This window comes from Sinohyriopsis cumingii, chromosome 3 (assembly GCF_028554795.1).
Source record: "Sinohyriopsis cumingii isolate HCF-2022 chromosome 3, ASM2855479v2, whole genome shotgun sequence".
In the NCBI taxonomy this organism is placed as follows: Eukaryota; Metazoa; Mollusca; class Bivalvia; order Unionida; family Unionidae; genus Sinohyriopsis; species Sinohyriopsis cumingii.
In genome coordinates, this window is record NC_142963.1 from 96607191 (window position 1) to 96626923 (window position 19733).

Consider the following 19733-nt stretch of genomic DNA (forward strand, 5'->3'; position numbering starts at 1 on the left):
CAGGCAAAAATGACAAAAACCTCCAGGGGATAATGAGTTAATGAGTGCATTTTGATGACATCACCAAATTTGAATATTCCTTGCATATTTAATCACTTGTGCATCAACTTTGCACATAAATTACAAATTTAGCCATTCCTTGACAATTTGTAAAAAAAAAAACGATGCTGAAGGTATTTACGACAGAAACATTTTGGCATCGAGAGTTGCATGCATGCCTAGGAAGGGTAAATAACAGGCAAATAGCAATATACGAGTCAGCATTATTAATTGTAAAAAATATAATTTGGGGGATTTCTTTGACAGGTGTTTAAGAAGTCAAAGGCAGCCACAGTTTATCTTCTACTGTTGTTTAGTTGTTTGTAAAGCAAAGTGGTTTGTTAGTGGTAGAGTGTTGTACAATAACTACCGGTATGCTTAATCTGTGGTAAATGCCTCAGGGATAATGGGTTTGTTTTGTTCCAATCACTTTACTAATACATACCAACTCTCAGATGTATTGTTTAATGAGATAAGGTAGTGGACATGGTTTCTGCTCAAAGTTATAATTGTCACAATACTTGAACAATGTCCACGCTGAAAACCAATCATATTTTGGTCCACTGAATCATGCTACCGGTAGTTAAAAAACCCCATAAAAATGATGCAGCATTCAGACTTAAAGTTATTGAAAATGCAGAAGCAAGTAACAACTGTGCTGCAACACAAGAATTTTGTGTGAACGAGAAGCAAGTACAGGAATGGCAGAAAAGCAAAGCAGCATTAGAAGAAATGCCAAGAACCAAGAAGGCTCATCGGACTGGAATTACCTTATTCCCTGAACTGGAGAAAGAACATTGTCAAACAAACTGCAATTTGTCTGCATGCTATGCAGATGACAAAAGATGACAAATACAAGATGGCAGATTCAAAATTTGTTGCATCAGCTGGTTGGTGTTCTTGTTTTATGAACCAGCATGGTTTCTGCCACAGGCAGCAAACGAAGATAGCACAAAAGCTACCAGACTTGGAAAAAAAATTGAATCATTTCAGAAGTTCATCATTAAATGCAGAAAGAAGTGCTCATTCAAGCTAGCACAAATTGGAAATATGGATGAGATGCCTATGACCTTTGACCTTACCAAGCAATAAAACAGTCAATGATGTTGGTGAGAAAACTATTCTGATAAAAACGACTGACCAAGAAAAGACACATTTCACAGTTGTTTTGGCCTGTTTAGATGATGGATCAAAGCTGGCTCCTGTCATCATTTTTAAAAGGAAGATGCTGCTGAAAAGCATGAAATTTCCTGCTGGTGTCATCATTTGTGCACATGAAAAGGGATGGATGGACGAAAGTTGAACGATTAAATGGTTGGAGAAAGTCTGGAACAAGAGATCAGGTACACTTCTTCAGAAAACTTCAATGCTTGTCTGAGACATGTTTCGAGGATAGAAGACAGATGAAGTCAAAAAGGATGCAAAGAAAATGAAAACTACATTAGCTGTGATACCAGGAGGTTTAACATCAGTGTTACAACCTCTTGATGTCTGTCTTTACCAGCCGTTTAAGGACAGATTACAAAAGATGTGGTCCGAATGGGTTTGTTCAGGTGCTGTAAAGATGACAAAAGCCAGGAATTTAATGAGGCTGGACACTGACTTGGTCGCCAAGTGGGCCAAAGAAGCATGGGACTCATTTCCATCAGAAATGATTGCCAAATCATTTCGAAAGTGCTGTATCAGTAATGCCATGGATGGAACTAAGGATAATGCCATATTTGAATCAGACAATGACAAGAATGAGAAGCAGAACGACACACTATCAGATGACCCTGATGACAATGATGACAGCATGCTCATAACAGAAGCCAAGTTTCATGAAATGTTTGGCAATTCCAATACCAATCCAGATTTTGATGGATTCTAGAAGTGATAGAACTTTAATAATTATGATTTAAGTATGAGGATTTTGATATTTCAATTAAGACTGAAGATAAATTGTTTTTATTTCAACATATAAATTAGCTTTCTTGCTTTCATTTTTGTTAAGTTTGAAGATAATATTCATTTTATTAATGTGATTTGCCTAAATAAATATATTTCGAACCCACTTTGTGCATCTTGTGATGTAGTCTAGAACTTATGGGTCAGCTTATGCATGGGTTATGCACTTGTTAATATTTTTACCTATTCAGTTTGGGGGTGTCAATAGGTGCAGACTTTAAAAAGTTTTCTCGCTGTGGTCCAGCAATAACGTAAACATCTCCTTGGCAGCATTCCTGCAGAGATAAAAAAAAACTCTGGAAGCGCCAATGAGAGTGACAGTGCATGATATGACGTCTTCACCACAGCCTCCTGCAAATGATATAGCACCACTGGAGAAAAGTAAAATAGATTGGCATGTGAGATAATCATCAATAGAGTGTGAGCATTAAGCTCCAATGATTCCATGGCTTTTATTGGGAAGCAAGCCCAGACCCAGCCAATATCCCCATTCATCATGCTTTGGAAAATGAACTCAATAGCTGCAGGCAAGAGCCAGAGGACTAGAGTAGAATGTTGGGCAGTCCATCCTTTATGCTGCCGGGCAAACTTCTGGCCTTAGGAAAACTGTGAAGACTCTCAGAACATTACTGTCTGATTGTGGGAGCAGCAGAAGATTATGGATCAGAGGATGCTCCAGAAAGCCACTCCAGACTGGAGAATTGTCTTGTTCTCCATGCCAGAAGGTTTTAAGACAAAAGTCTGGGAGCAGGAGGCAGTGAACTTTGTTCACAGTCTTATTAAACATCCTCCTCCACTAATACCCTACCCAACCGGTGGGAAGAAGGGAACCCCAATAGGAGGGGGGAACTGCTAGATACTACAAATATTCAATTTGGTAATTTTATAGGCAGTCAAAATGTCAGTCTTGTCAGACATGTACAGCATATGAAAGATTCCAGAAACCTGAAATCAACAACACATAATTAAATTAAACTTGTCATGTCTCCATGTGATTTGACTCTGAACTAGTCACTTCCAGAAAAATACTTTAGGCATTTCCCACATTTGTTGTTGTTGTTCTAAGGTTTAATGCCATTTTTCAGCACAAGACAGGCTATATGTGGCATCCAGTATAAATAGTGGAGTAAGAACCCGGAAAACCCCCAGAAAGAACCACAGATGCACGAGAAGCTACTGGCAAGCTTTCTCACATACCCACATTAGCCGAGCCCGAGACTTGAACCCATACAGACAGAGGTGAGATGGCAGTGACCCATAATGGTGAGCACTTTAGACCACTTGGTCACTCAGTGCCCCTTCCCACATTTAATTGAAGAGTTAATTGAGCTTCTGCCCTTTCTTAACCCTAGTCCCTCTTCAGCACGAAAGGAACATTTTCATGGTTATACTGAGTTTGAAGATAAACAGGGAAAATAAACCTGTAGTACCCTAATAGGGATCACATGAGATGATGCATAGGCCATGTGATGGGTCAGTCTTTATAGAGGTCACTGGACACAAGATGTGACACAGGAAGGGTGGGGTGGGCATGTGATCCCTGTGGATATTACAGGTTCAATGAAATTATCATCACACTTCAGCTTTGATAGTATCATTTAATTTTCCAATTTCATTGAACCTTTTGTACCCTAAGAGATCCCACGAGATGTTTAGAGTGTCTCCTGTTATAGAAGTATAGTATGGAAAAAAGCAGCAAATTATTCTGCATCATAAATCATGAGAAAGTATTATTCAGATTCCACTGAACATGATAAATGCATTTACAAAATTTAACAACAGTGGGCTGGAGCTGATTCAAATGGAATTACACTGACAATTCTGATGAGATTTCCGATAAAATATCAGGAAGACAGACTTTGTTCCAACTAGCTATTTTGAATGTAGTACCCAGAAGTACCTTGTCTGAAAAAGTAGCACTAGTGAATGATGTAGTATGTAGTGTAAAATCTCAGTACTGTTTTAGCCATCTTGTGCGTATGTTCCAACTTGCTGCCCAAAAATGGGCCTGGCAACTAACCACAGAATGGTTTCATTATTCTTTATACAGCTAATGTCCCATCTAAATATCTACGACAGTGACTATAAGGCCATCTTCCTCCTGCATCAGTTGCTAAGCGATGTTCACCTCAAAGATTACCTACATATGACTGCTAAAGAAGTAATATTGAAATATATACAAGAAAAACTATACAAGAACAACTGTCTGGTGCATAACCTGCTAAGCAAATTTCACCCAAAAGATTACCATACAAGACTGCCACAGATCACCTATTGTAAAGATAACTCTGTTATTTTATATAAATGTAAATTCCTAGAATCTAAAAAATTAAGGGTTTGTTCTCTTCATTAGCAGAGTCAGAAGCAAAGCCATTGTGTATAAAGGTAATTGCTAGGGAAGTTGACAAACAGGTGAAAGCAATTTAAGTACATAGCACAATATTGGCATATGATGTCACTACAGTCTTGGGGGTGGTGTGCAACTTGAATTTTTAACATAGCTTTAACAATTTTTCCGTCATATCGCACAATGTCTGCAGTGTGGCAGTTTATAATGATGTCTAGCACTGGGGCATCATGTCACAGATATATAGCATGATGCCCCCACCCAGTCACATTATCCTAACACCAGGCCAACCAGTCCTAACACTAACCTCTTAATGCTGAGTTCCAAGACAGGCAGCTGTTAGTACCATTTTTATAAGTCTTTAGTATGGCCGGAGATCGAACTCACGACATTCCATATCCAAAGCAGACGCTCTAATCACTAGGCCACCGGAGCGGTTACAGCCTTGGGTAATTAGATCTCTAGTTAAACACTCATCTCCTGAAACATGCAAGCAGTGGTTGTTGTGAATAATTTGAACAATCTGACAAAACTAGAAATGTACTAATAGCAAATAATGGCTGTATTGATAGCATTATAGTCTTATTCATTATGAACAAGCACATGTAGGGATTCCAAAAGTAAATGTACAAATGAGCCAAATGGAAAGATCTGGTTTTGGTCATAAAAATACAGCAATCACTGATATCATAACTGTGCCCATTGTCTCCAAGCTCAGCATAAAATATCAGAAGTGAATTTGGTAAATTTGTATACAGTTTTAGCCTGCCTTATAGCAGAGATGCTTCCATATGGAGATTTGTCAATGGGTGCATTTTAGTAAGGTCCTGTGGAAGCTTAAAAAACAGAATCTCACTTGTTCTGGACAGTACATATGACTGATCAAACATAAAAGACAATAGTTTGGGGAACCATGGCTGAGTACTAAGTTGCTACCATCACCACTTCCACTCCAAACTCCTCCAATTTCTACAGAAATCTAAGAAGATGGAAGATAATATGGCAAAGTGTAAATACTACATAATACAGCAAAGGCATCAACTAATAAAGCTTGAGGGTCTGGTTTGTATAAAATATATCTAGGCAGCATCTAATTCAGTCTTGGGGCAAAAGGAAAAAGTCAGTTATATAATGCACACAAACAGATGCACTTCCACCAATTCATCAAAAACACTCTCTTTTGCAGGTATAAGATGTGCAGGAAAAAAGATGACAGTGATAGCAAATATTGTAAATACTGATAACCATATGTCACACTCACCGCCAGATTACCCTGGATTAAGCACTCAAAGCACATGCTTAGGGCACCAGCCCAACAGAGGTACAAGAAAAAATTCAAATTAATTGTTGATGATAAAACTGAATGAATTATATATGACCATTTTGATCTGCATGTTACGAGTATTTTGATTTGGAATGATGGCAACACTGGTGTTTCCCCACCTTTTTAGCTTTTAATAATGTTTTTTTTTAAGTTTCACATGGGGGGGGGACCCTAATATTTTCATTGATTAGTGATTAGGGTTCTGGAAGGCCGTCATCTGGCACTCAGGTCAACAAAATCAGCTAGAGTCTTAACACATTAAACACCTGGCGACGAGTTAACGTGGCACATGGTAGTAGCCAACTGCCGAACTCTGTAGTGTCATGGTCATGCAAGATACACTAAATTATAGTGGATGGTATTATAGAAAGGTAGACAGATGTAGCTCTACAATGATATCAAATAGTCTGGAATTTCTTGCTGCACTACAAAATACAGAGGGAAAAACCTCAATTTTTGGACCCATTTTTTTCTACCCAAAATTCATCCGTGGTCAGAATCCGATTTTGTGTCCGGATTTTAGACTTTTTGGTCTCAGATCTAAGGCAAACTGGTATGAACTGCAGACAGATGAACCTTTGCTAAAAGTAGGATAAGATGGGCATTTGGAATGAAGAGTGGTCCCGATATGAAAATAATGGGTCCGATTAGCAAAGAAAAAACTTTTACCCTTCTGCTCAGGCAGGAGCCAAATGGCCAATGAAAAACGATGTTTCTAACACAACTAGGCAGTATGTTATTGGAAGATCACCTGAAGTTGGTGTTTTCAGATGTATTCAGAAATAGCTTTCAAAATGTGTTTCCTACTCGAATTTCAGGCGAAAAGGACAAAAACCTCCAGGGGTTAAAATGTTAATTGATTTAAATGCAAAACTGGACTCAGATCACCCACAGGATGAAGCTAAATTAAAACTAAATACAGCAGTAGCAACACTTACCAAGAAATCACACTCCAAGCAATACCTCAGAAACTTCCATGTGCCAAAGACAGCAACAGAAGTAAAGTCAGAGCTCTTCTAATAGGATCATCAGTTATCAAAGGAGTTAGCACAAGAGAATTATCCTTAGTACTCTGTGTGAAAACTTTCAATCGCTCTTTGTTCTGCAATACAGGACCTTCTTCAATGACAATCAAGCTACAGTAAACTTACAATTACATCAGAGAGCTGAAATCCACTTGTCCAATAGAGGCATGGCCCAAATTTGTAAAAGGGGTTAGTCTCACAAGTCAGAATGTTGTCTGTACTGTGAAGAGCATGGACAAAACACTGAGCTGTCTGCATGGAAAGCCAATTTGTTGCAACCTTTGCAACGAACCATGATATAAACAAACATTATGCACATATCACTATGTAAAAGACAAAGTGAAGACCTATGCAACACACAACCAGCAAAAAATTGGAATTGAGCCTTTGTACACTTCTGAATGAAAAAATTCTGAAAATAGGTTTCAGCCATTATCTTATCTGTGTATAAAGTGCAACATGTTGACAGGTAAAAGCTGTGAAATGTCAACTAATCACTCTTAAATAAAAAATACTTCCATCAATCATGCAACATTTGCTTTAAACTGGAAAGGTTTAAAGATAGCAAATTTAAATATTCACCAGGATTTACCTAAATTAAATAAAATTTAAAGTTTATGCTGCACAAGAAAGGCTCGTATTATGGGATTATGTGAGACCATTTTGAATACTATAATTCCTAAATACATACTCTGTATAAATAATTATGAATTAGAAAAAAAGGACAGAAACAGTCATGGAGGGGTATTCTTCTATACCATGCAGTCAATAAGCTACAGTTGAGGGGAAGATTTAGAAATAGGCAACATAGAAGCAATTTGGACTGAAATAAGACTTCCATAATCCAGACCATTACACTGTTCTGCATACAGACCCACTAAGTTCCACTTCCAAATGGGTTGATAAATATGAAACTGAAACTAAAAAGGCCTTTCTAAATGAAGAATATGAGGCAATCATTATAGGTGACTTTACTATTGATCTGTTTAAAGATCCTCTTCAAAAATGGCTACATTTCTCCCAGACATATAATTTATCCCAAATAATTGATAAACCATCAAGGATAACTGAAAACAGTTCTATACTTAAAGACCACATACAGAGGAGCCTCATTAATCCAGACATCTTTGTTCCCAGTGAATATGTCCAGATTAATGAGTTTTCTGGATAATTGAATCATGCACATTTTTATTTTACGATGTCATCATACCATATACATGTACATATATATATGCTAGCTGTAAATGTACTGCATATTCAATAATGGTTGAAATAAATTCATGAATACATCTATTGACTTGTGTTTATTTCAAATTATTACATGTACATATATCTCTACTCGTCTATGCTTGCCTGATGGTGTCACCATAATATATGTAAAAAGTACAATGAATATACAAATTGATACCTCACAGGTAAATGCGTTATGGTAAACTAATAAAATGCAGTCATTTTTATAAGTCGTATTTTACATCTGTTATAGCTGCTAATAAGCCGATAATTGACGTCCCCATTTTATTCTGAAATGAAGCCTTATACTGTCCACAGCTTAAATCAATCAACTGTATTTGTAGAGCCATCAATAAACTGTGATTGTTACATACAATCGGTAAACAACAAAGAGGCCTAATGACACAATTTATTTGCCATATGTTATGTCAAAAAGCGTGGACGATTTGATCCCAGTGTGTTTAATTATTAACACCCCTGTAAGCGACTAGCTAAAACAGACATTGTTTATACAATCGCTGGTTACAATATGGTCACACTACTTAGTTTTTCCACATCCATGATCACATGATCAATTGATAACTTTAACATGCCACTCGAAGTTTACTAATCAGAGATTGATACATTGACACACCTAATCTGCGTAGGTGAATAAGTTTTATTCGACTGACTGTATTTTCATATATGATTTTTCAAATCTTCTTATTTTTGGACAGATTATTTCCTGATAATCGAGTTTTGTATTAATTTCAAACTTTGGTCCTCGATTTTGATTTCCAGATCAAGAACATTGATTTCTTGATTAACGGAGCAAATTAACATTTAGGAATTCCATTCCATTGAATTATGTCCAGATAGAACAGTTTCTGGATAAATGGAGTCCTGATTAACAAGGCTCCTCTGTATACACTAACAGACCAGAAAATGTTAATGAAATGAGTCACTATTTATGACTATACTCACCTGAACATTTTCCATTTGAAAATCAGGAGACCTATTATGGTCTGAAATTCTGTACCCAATTTCCATATTTACCTTTGGCATTGTGTTATACTTATTCTTTGGCCGCATGGACTACACCTGCCAAACAAATAGTCCCAGAGTTGATGAAACTGACAACTCTGGCACGAAATGCATTGAAGAACTTCCAGCAGCTTCATTCATAATGACTGTTGCAAAGTTGTCTTCTAATTTGTCCCCCAGTGGTGAGACATCATTGCTTGTGGGGAGGAGGATCCTCCATCACTTGTAACGACTTGAGATGTTTGAGATGACATGCCTACATTTGGCTTCAACATGACATCACAAAGTGCTTTTCTAGTAGCAACACCATGATGATGTTTCAAATATCAATGCATCTTTATCATATTGTCTGAAATAAATTCACAGGAAGCATGATTCAAACACTTCCAATGTGTACCACTTTAATACTGGTCTTTGGTTCATATTTTCAAATTCCTGACCACATGATATTTCAAGCTGAAATTGACATATTTCCTACATATGGTCATATAGAAAATGTCCTGTGAACATGTCCCCAAGAACAAATCAACTTCTGTATTCCAGGTACTTCTGAAGCCTTTCTATGCCTTTTAGCAAGAACACCACTAGCATTTTTTTCATAAAATACCATATTTAAGAGTCATACACAATTTGAAATTACAATTGCTTTTAAAACATTAGTGTTCTTGTGCACTGATCTGAAATAACAAATTATTAAACTGCAATTTTAAAATCAAGTTACGATAAGAAATATTTGGTCACTGTTCACATCATGAAAACAAAATAGAAATAAAAATGAGTTCTGACCATTATTTTGAGCAATATGTTCTTGAAGCAAATGCAAGTGTTAAAATGTTGAACCAGAGAGAAAAGGAACTGGCACTGAGTTGGTTCTCAATAACTATGTATGACTATGTTTTTGATTTGAGCAATGCAATAGTTTGAACCTCCATTATTCATTATTTCAATATTCATACTGATATTCACAAAGAAAATGACATAAACTGGGTTTCTTTCTTCTTTTTCTTGTTCATGTCAAAATTAAAAAAATGTACATTTCAACAGAAGACCTCAGTTGCAACTTGAACAAATTCTTTGTTTCTTATCGTTTATTTCAACAAGCTGCCAGTGCCCACTCACACTTCACTCTGCAGTTATTTAATACTGGCTTTAATGCTGCCATCGCATTTGTTAAATGGGAACAAGTTTAGTCCTCAGAGGTTCACTGTGACAGCATGTGCACCCTTGATCAAAACAAGTCAGCTACTTGTGTTTCACAGAGAAATATTAGTTATATATTATCTTGTTCACAACATAAATGTCCCTAGTCATGTACACACAGAACGTGATTTTGAACGTCAAGTACAAAATACAATTATACATAACATATTAAAATAGACAACATGCAATATATATTAAAATGGTTCATACCATTTTATGAAAATATTGGGTAAGGACTTTGTAAGGAAAAATATCTTGCATGTAAAGACCAAACATCATCACAACTTGGCCGATTCCATACCTTCATACTGAAAGAGTCCACGGATTCCTTCAAGGTGTATCAATTGTTATACTGACTTCTGTTTCCCATTTCCAGTGAGATTTCTTTTATCAACCAATAAACAAAAAAAATTCTGTTAGCAACTGTCAAAATTTCCATTGTTTATTTTCTCTGTAAATCCAACACCGTGATGACAAGTTACCCCAAAGAGACAAATATCACTTGTCTGCTAAATTCTGATTTTTGTCAAGCTCCCCCCCCCCCCCCTTGACACCCACTTAATTCTACAGTATTAAGTTAGTACCAAGGATGTCGAGGTAAGTACAGTATACATTAATCTTACTGTCATCTCTAGAAAAGCAACAACAACACTATTCAACAAAGAACTACAACAACAGTCATTAAACTTCCCATTAAAAATCACAATGTCACAATTATTTAATGTTTGTGTTTGAAGTTACTATTCCACACCTATATCCCAGCCAAAAGATATAAATATTTTTTCCAGATTAACAAAGCTTCTAAAGTCAAGTGATGTCTCGGGTTATGTCTACCCAGTTGTTTTTAGGGTACCTCTTTCACCAAGTTCACAATCTTGTTTACTACTGTACACTACTCCATTCACTATATTCCACTGTCAAATTCAAAAAAGTGTACGACATGTTTTACTGTTTGTACAACTGGAGTACACTTCAAGGTTAAATGTATAGTTTGAAGAAGGTACAACTATAATTTCTCTATCTCTCTCTCTCTACATACATACACAAAGTGTGTGTGTGTGTTACTGTTATATATATACCACATACGTTAAAAGTAACATGACTTTTAAACTGTTAGTATAAAGCAATTTGATATACCAAATAGTGATCCACCCATGGCACAATAATACACATATATAAACATTCCTGCGATCATGTACAGTTGATTCTAATTCAGTGATGAATTTCCACACATTAGTCATTAGTGATGTATGAAAATAATGATAAAAAGTTTAATAATTCCTGTTTTCTAAATTGATTTAATATGGTACACATTTTCATCACAATCTTTTCTGCTTTCTGTTCCCCCTCCACTCATGCATAACGGACAAACTACACAGAAATGTGAAGAGAGAAAAGGAATTTGGGCTGGATTAAAACCTTGAAATAGAAATTACACCAAGTAACCTACAAGTATATGGGTTCATCGTAACAATATGTGTGCATTTTCCTTGGGATTTATCAACAGTGTTAATATAATCAATGACACAAAGTTGCAAACCCTGTCGACATTATATGGTAAATTTCTCGGTTATGTGGTACACATAATGTGGTGTATTTAATGTTTTGTTCTTGTTTCTTAAATACATTATAATGTTGTAAGAATCGATATGAAAATGTCAAAAGGTTGCTCTTTCTCTCTCTCTGTGGATCATAGCAAAATCTATGAAATGACGAGCATAGAGGATTTTCGTTTGTGTTATCCCACGATGTCCACAAGGGTCCATTACAAAGAAAATTAGGAGCATCCATCAATGAATCAAGGGACTTGGGGGGGGTCTAACCTGTTCTTTGTAATGAACCCCTGTGACAATGTCTCAGACTTATGAATGATGGTAAAGGTCAAACTGACCAAAGGATGAGAGAGGGTGAGAGAGAGCAAAAGTTTCAAAGTCGAACAGCCCAGAAAGAGAAAGGGAGAGAGACATTGAGTTTTATCAGGTTGGTGGTACTGTTACTAAAGCAGAATAATGACTTAGATCAACTGTAAATATATTAAAAAATTTTAATTACCTCTTGTTGGTTCATCATTTTGCTTAGTTTCTACTCCACATTAATTTCCATGCACCAGTACGTGAATGGCTAAGCGTTCATGTGAATGGCATAACTAAACAAATGTTTGCAATGCTCTACTTTCATCATTAAAATCATCTTTCATGTTTAAACCATAAGTTTCTGTTATGTTGATTTAATTAATGTAAGAAAAAAATAGAAACTAAAAAAAGAAAACAATCAACTAATCAATATGCAAAGGTGAATATAAATAGCCACAAAAAGGAAAAGAACTACATTTTGTAGCGGACACACTTAAAGATGTGAGGAGTTCTTTCACTCGCTCAATATACAGCTGCCTGTATTAAATCTTAACTCTGTTCAAAGGGCAAATATATGTGTTTGTATGTGATATAAATAAAATATATGTATAGTATATATGCTGTATCAGTTATATACCATTTGTTGTATAAATTTTGTAATAAAAGGAAACTTGGCAAGCCTCGTTTCCTTTTAATGAGAAATTTATATATCTCAATATCTCATGGTATATCATTCATACGAGGGGCCCCGAGTGCCCGAGTGGTCTAATGCGCTCTCCATTACGGATCACTGCCATCTCACCTCTGTCTGCGTAGGTTCGAGTCTCGGATTCAGCCAATGAGGATATGTGAGAAAGCTAACCTGTAGCTTCTTGAGAGTCGGTGGTTCTTTTCGGGGATTTCCCGGGTTCTTCCTCCACCATTAATACTGGCCGCCATGTATAGCCTATCGTGTGCTGAAAAATGGCGTTAAACCCAACAACAACAACAACATATCATTCATACAGCTTTATATATATATATATATATATATATATATATATATATATATATATATATATACAGACACACGCACACACACACACATACATATAGTTAGCATTGTTTCACTTATCTCTGTTCAGGTGACCAGGGAGCAGCAGTAGCTTAGTTAGTAGAATGTTGGGTAAGGTACATGCGTTCAGTACCAACCAGGACCAGCCCAGCGCAGATGCATCCTTGGGAAAGGCACTTAGCTACCATTTTTTCATCATGATATAGCCAATAATAAGGGATGGACTTATGGTGGCTTGCAATGTTTAAATCTGATTTTTCCCAAATTTAAAGCAGTCCAAACTAGGGAAACCATGGAAGAAGAGAAAGAAGTGAGTGGGAGATTGAGACAAAAATGGTAACAGAAAGTTGTACAGATATGCAATTTGGCAGATGAGCTCTAATTTTGTTCTACTTAAAGCTAAATGACATAACAGAAACAATAGGCCAATAGTATACCTGTCATTGTGAAGACACCCACTAGCAGACCAATATTTCTCCCAGCAAGCATGACATTTTCACTGTTGGCTTCACGGCCGGTCTGTTTGGTCTTGCGTGCTGCCCACAAACCCACACCAAGAATCAGAAGGTAGAAAACAATGATAGCAATCAAGCCTGGTACATGGACTGCCATGATGGACACTTTACCTCGACTTCCTAGACCGTCTGTATGTGTGAAAAAAAAAATATTTAAAAATAATTTTAAATGAATAAGCACGGATTTCATGGAAAATATGGCTTACCTGTGAATAGAATTGTGATTCTACATTCATAGGCAAGATAGAAACTCCGGGTACAACCTGCTAACGTATAGTAATATTTTATTAAAACTTGTATATACAGTCACTAATGTGGAAGATCCCTGAAAACATTAACACTGTGGATGCTGAGTGACAGTGATAAAAGAGTAATACCTATGCAATGCCTTTCACATGCAAGACAATAAATCAATAAATAAATTCAATCATTACTTAGGTTTATTTTGAGTTAAATTGAAAAACTGCAAGCTCTGCCTCAAATTTAAATTCATCAATCGCTTTTATTGAAGATGTCTGAAATACAGTGCAACCCCACGAGAACGCGCCCTGCTATAATGCAAATTCAGATATAACTTGGTCGTGGCATGGCTCCAGAAATTTCTAAATTCATTCGCACATGAAAAAATATATTTTGTTCAAAGTACATGAAATAGTTTATAAAAAATGTAATATCATTATGGGGAAGAGATCGCATATGAATTCGAATTTAATATGATCCTGAAATTTTAAATACATGTGTGTATTTTTCTCGTACCAGGAAAATATATTTTTTTAGCATGAGAAATAGTATAAAACATTTATTATCATTTTGGGGAAGAGTTCACGTAGGAATTTTAATATAATACGATTGTGGCATAGCTTCTGAAATTTAACAATATCACCAGATTCTTGAAATGTTATGCCAAAATAAACATTATCGGAAATGTTACTCATTACTGGTCCATGAGTAAAGCCAGCAAGTCGTCTTTGTGATTGTCTTCAATTAATTCTCTATGCAATCGTTGCTCAAACAATAGCCAACATGTGCTTCTTTGTTAACTGCATACACAAGCAAGTAGCAGACAATGCAGTGGTTGATAAAAGATTCTCACAGTTTAATAAACATCAAAAAACAAAAGCCGCCAACATGTTGGCTGGGCTTGGCGGTGTTATTAGATGCAATCTGTTGACTAGTAAATAATGTCCACTTTATTAGCTGGAAATTGAAAGGGTATGAAATTGTACATGTGTTCAGCTTAAATTTTTTTTATAAAAGTGACTCATGACCATTGCATGTCTACTGCACTTAGATCTCGGGTTTTACATGGGTATGGTGCTTGTTTATGAACTCGTTATTAATTTACTGTGTTTTATAAAAATATTTTACCATTATGGAAAAGCAAGTTCACAAACAAAATTCATTCTCTGCACTTAGCGCAATGATTAGTATATTAGTTTTCACACATTAATTTCTTTCAATATTCAAAAAATCATAAGTAAAAGTTATATGCACGCTGAAAGCATGTGTTGATTGTTAATTATTCTTGCTGTAGTTGTTGAAACGAATAGGTGTACAAGCGTTAATTATTGGGAATTTGCAACAGATAAATGTACACGGAAACACATGAGAAAAATTTATCAGTATGAAATCTGTACAGACACCATTCATAGACCCTGAAATGTAATGAACCATACACATGCTTCATCTTTCTTAACCTAATTTTTCTGTTAATTTTTCCCACTGAATTCAGACACATAATGATGTGTGACAAAATTACTGAATAGTTTAAATATGTATGCAATTTTTGCAATGGAATTACATATATTATGGATAAATTGTAAGCCCCGACAGTACAATATCAGATGGCAAGTAAATGGTGTTGATGCTCTGTTCATGCTGTATATTAAACGTTGAATTCAGACACAATGATCTGGGGAAAAAATTACTGAATATTGTAAATCTATGTGCAGTTTTTCAATGGAATTAAATGCATTATAGATGAACTGCATGCCAAGATGGCACGATAGTAAACCGTGTTGATACCCTATTCATCATATACATTAGACATGAATACACGAATATATGCCATTGAGTTGTTCTCCGAATAAAAGTAAAATACTGTAAAACCCTGCATTAACACGACCCCGATATTAACACGATCCAATTTTTTGGACCCCAATTATCGCATAATAGCAGGGTTCCACTGTAATATGATCACGACCCCAATATATTTAGGACATTTCAAAGATGAAGTGGAAAAGTTTCAGCCCAAGTACCACTCAAGAAATTAAAGGACTGAAATTCCATCAAGGAAACAATGTCTGTATTTTTTCAAGTTACTACTAAGATAAGCTCAAGAAAGATTCTTTTTCCTACAAAATAACACATTCAGGGGAATTTAATAGACAATCACAAAATAAGTGGAAAATTACAAGTACATTTTATTAGGTTTAGTCAATTCCTTTTGGACAGCTATCTTGAAACTATTCAGTGAAACTGAAATTCAGAAACTCGTGTCCCACATTATTCCCTATCTCAGTCACATGAAAAAGGACACAAGATTCCAACTGTGGAAAAATGGGAACCAGCCTGGAAATGAGTGAACATAAAATAGAGTATATATGGGCTTGGGCTGACAGGATTGGTTAATAATGAAAGCTATTTTGTAGGAAAAAGAATCTTTTGAGAGCTTATCCTAGTAGTAACTTAAAAAAATAGAGACATTATTTTCTTGATGGAATTTCAGTCTTTTAACTGTCTTGAGTTTGGAACACTTATTACTGAAAATAGCACCTGACTCTTTGGTGCGGAATTGAAAGCACCAGCTTTAAACACATGTGGGTCCAGAAAATGCCGCAGCTCATATCTTTATCTCTACAACGAAGTTGTCATCCAGGTTTCATCTATACTGATAAATATAGGTTTTATCATGAGCAGTCAGAAATTTAAAGTTATTGAATTTTGAATATCATGGTGTTTCCATTGGTTTACTATAATAGGAACTGAATTAGTACCATGAGTCCTTTATGAGAGTGTGTTCTTGGTATAGAATAATTCAAGTAACTGTATACCATCTTATATAAAGTCACCTGACTCTAGCCAACCTTTCAAAATGCTTCTTAGTCAACATCTACAGAAACAATCATTTGTATGATTTTATTAAATTCAGTACTATTACTCTTACAACATTGTTATCATGTAGTCACCTATAATGTTTTACAAATGTTCCCTACTACTATTTATACGAATCCCGTCTGTACTCATCCTTAAAGCCTTGTGCATATTTTATAGTGGCAGTAGATCATTGTCTAGTTTTTAATAACAATAATATATAAATTTGTGCAATGTCATTGTAGAAACTGGCCTCATGGAAGCTTGGTCAGTTGACCAAATGTGTCTCTTCTTTAACTAAAGTCATTATTGTTATTATTATTATTATTATTGTGTCTTTTATGGATTACTATGAGTATTGTAAACATTTATCATTTCCTGCAAGTATTCAAGCGATTCATTATTTAGAAACATCAGCCTACGATTGTATGTACCATACATACTCACTTATAAGTGAAGTCCAACAACAAACAACATGGATCCTTATGTGGCATCGCATAATCTGCTGGAACATCAGGGTTTATGTTGTTTGTTTTATTGACCACTTGCAACAAACTGCATAAACCAAGGTCTGCCAGCACATCACGCAATGGTACATCTGGGTCTGTGGAATTTTACAGCTGGACTCAACTTGTAAGGAAGTATCGATGGAATGTTTTGCCAATAATTTCAACATAGTTCATTATATAAAACAAGTACAGGTATGTCTTGATGAAGTCCCATATTCACTCCTGCGTCTTCAATCTGAATGCTTCCTGATAATCTATACACAAATTTATTCCAAATCAGTACATTTTACATAGAATTTATGCTTTTAGAATTTTAAAAAAAAAGCCTGTAAGTTAATATATCACTTGGACAACTGATAGTGGTAATAAGATTATTATATCTGTACAAGTGCCAACATCATGCTGGGTCTCTCTCTCTCATTACTTGTACAAGTCATAACTAGTCCAAATTTATTTTTATTGATTCCAACTCTTTATAAAATAAAATCAGCTTATATCGAGATAGGTCATGGCCATACTACACAAGGGCATTTATATGGCTTTTAACCTCTTGCCCGATCCTTTCTGGTTGAAATATACAAGTATTAATAATACGATGTATTTCCCTTTCTTGCTAATGCAATAGGTTTTTCTTCTTGTTATTATACAGCAAAATTACTGGTATCTCTAAATGCAGTGTAAACATGTCTGTACTGTGTATCTTGGAGTTTGATGACACAATAGATTGCTACACACAAGTAATTGCATGATTTCCCAATTCAATTCACTCCGAAGTCAAGTCAAATTGTACAAACCTGTCCTGCCGTTGCATAGTGTCAGCAGATCTGGGTCTATGCAGTTTGTCAGGAGTTATCAGTAGAACAAACAACATAGACCCTAATCTGCATTACGCAATGGCAGACTAGGGTCTATGTTTCCTTGCAGCTGAACTTATAAGCAAGTATGATAGGTAAATAATAATTTAACAGAATTAAATGAGGAAGGAAAACTTAATATCTTCTCATTAAAATCCAAATCTGTCAATCCTAGGAATTGGATAAAAAGCAAAATTGTTATTGATTGGAGTTGTTTAGTTCCTGTAAAACAAATTAGTTTGCCCAGTTTGTTCTTAACAATAATCAAACAGTTCTAGCAAACACAATATCATAGACAGCTGAAACATTCTCACACCTACTTAAAAAACCCATCCAAGTCCTTGTGATGGCATTCTCCACATACTTAATCAATGCTTCACTGTATTTTTTCTTTCCATAATTAACTTTTACCTGTGATGGCTGTTCCTACTAATTGTAGCATGAACTTTCCTTTTTTTAAATCAATGCATTTTATCCCCATTTGCTGTTACTGTACTGGCACAATACAAGATTAAATATTTGTCTGCAAATTTGAAGAAGCATATCAGAAACATGCTATTATTAATTTCGAGCAAAAAATAATCAATGAAACCAACAATTACATCATCATAATGAGCACTGTGCCATAAAAATGGAGATATCAACTGAACGATAATATAATAAAAAATCTGCAACCTTTTTGTAATTAAGTTTGCTGGCAATGAAAGCAAATTTGTCCTTTCCAATATTGTCAAGATAGAATCTTGTCATAATCAATGGTTATGTATTTTTGTACATGAAATTAACAGAAATGTTGTTAAAGTCAGTGACTATATATTTCTTTAGTTTACAATAGAGAACATTAAATTCTCTGTGGGGGCAGGTCCTGGTGAGTGAGTAAACACAAGCCTCTCAGGCAAGTTTTCCCAAAAATTGTATGTCATTTGGGTTTCATTTGGCAATCATTTTCATTTTTCATCTGCATTCTGCTTTTTGCATTAGCACTGTTGTTGAACAATGTACTGTCATTCCACATGCAGTCATTCTGCATTCATTTTGATTTTACTGGTAAAATGACCCAATTCAGAGTCTGTACAAGTAGTGGAGTTTAAATCTGTTGATTAAATGACATATATTTAACCTTTTCTGAAGAAATATAAAATTTGTCTCAAAAATTGGCACATGCTTCTTCCATGAAAATATATGGATATTACTGGGATTCTGTAAAATACTGAGGGATGAAAGTATATGGATAAAAATATAGCAATTTACTGTACAAACTCGCATACAAGTCAGATCTAACTGGAAACTACTATGACCCAGATCTATCATAGCTTTATGGACTGGCAGATTTTGGTCTATGCAGTTTGTAAGGAGTAATTAGTTGGCTGCAGTTGGACCTGATTGACAAGCTGGTAGATAGAGTACATAAAATATATGACTGGTTGGGAGACCTGTAAGTAAGGAATGTGCATGATTTGGATTTTTAACATAGCTTAACCATTTTCCAGTATATTGCAAAGATGTCTGCAGTGTCACAGTTGTATTGAGATTATAAGGGTGCAAATTTCTGTCGATCTATAAAGAACACTTTAGTCTGGGCAAGAGAACAATTAATTAGATTTATGGGGACAGGTGCATGTTATTTCGCTATACTGCAATGATTTTTTATGTCTGTGTCGTGGGAGGAAGTGATTCTTAATTAAGCCTTCGTTTATTTAAGTCAGACAGACTGGAAGGA

At 35.5% G+C, this 19733-nt stretch overlaps 1 protein-coding gene across 4 annotated transcripts in view; it reads right to left on the bottom strand.

Moving 5' to 3' along the window:
• Positions 1–19733, bottom strand: part of LOC149803340 (high-affinity choline transporter 1-like) — a 160060-nt gene that overhangs the window by 82290 nt on the left and 58037 nt on the right. For all 4 annotated transcript variants that reach the window (XM_089953038.1, XM_089953041.1, XM_089953039.1 and 1 more), the window contains exon 2: positions 13480–13686. In XM_089953038.1, the coding sequence (XP_089809164.1) occupies positions 13480–13654 (175 nt within the window). In that variant the 5' untranslated portion in view covers positions 13655–13686. The remainder of the gene's footprint in view (positions 1–13479; positions 13687–19733) is intronic.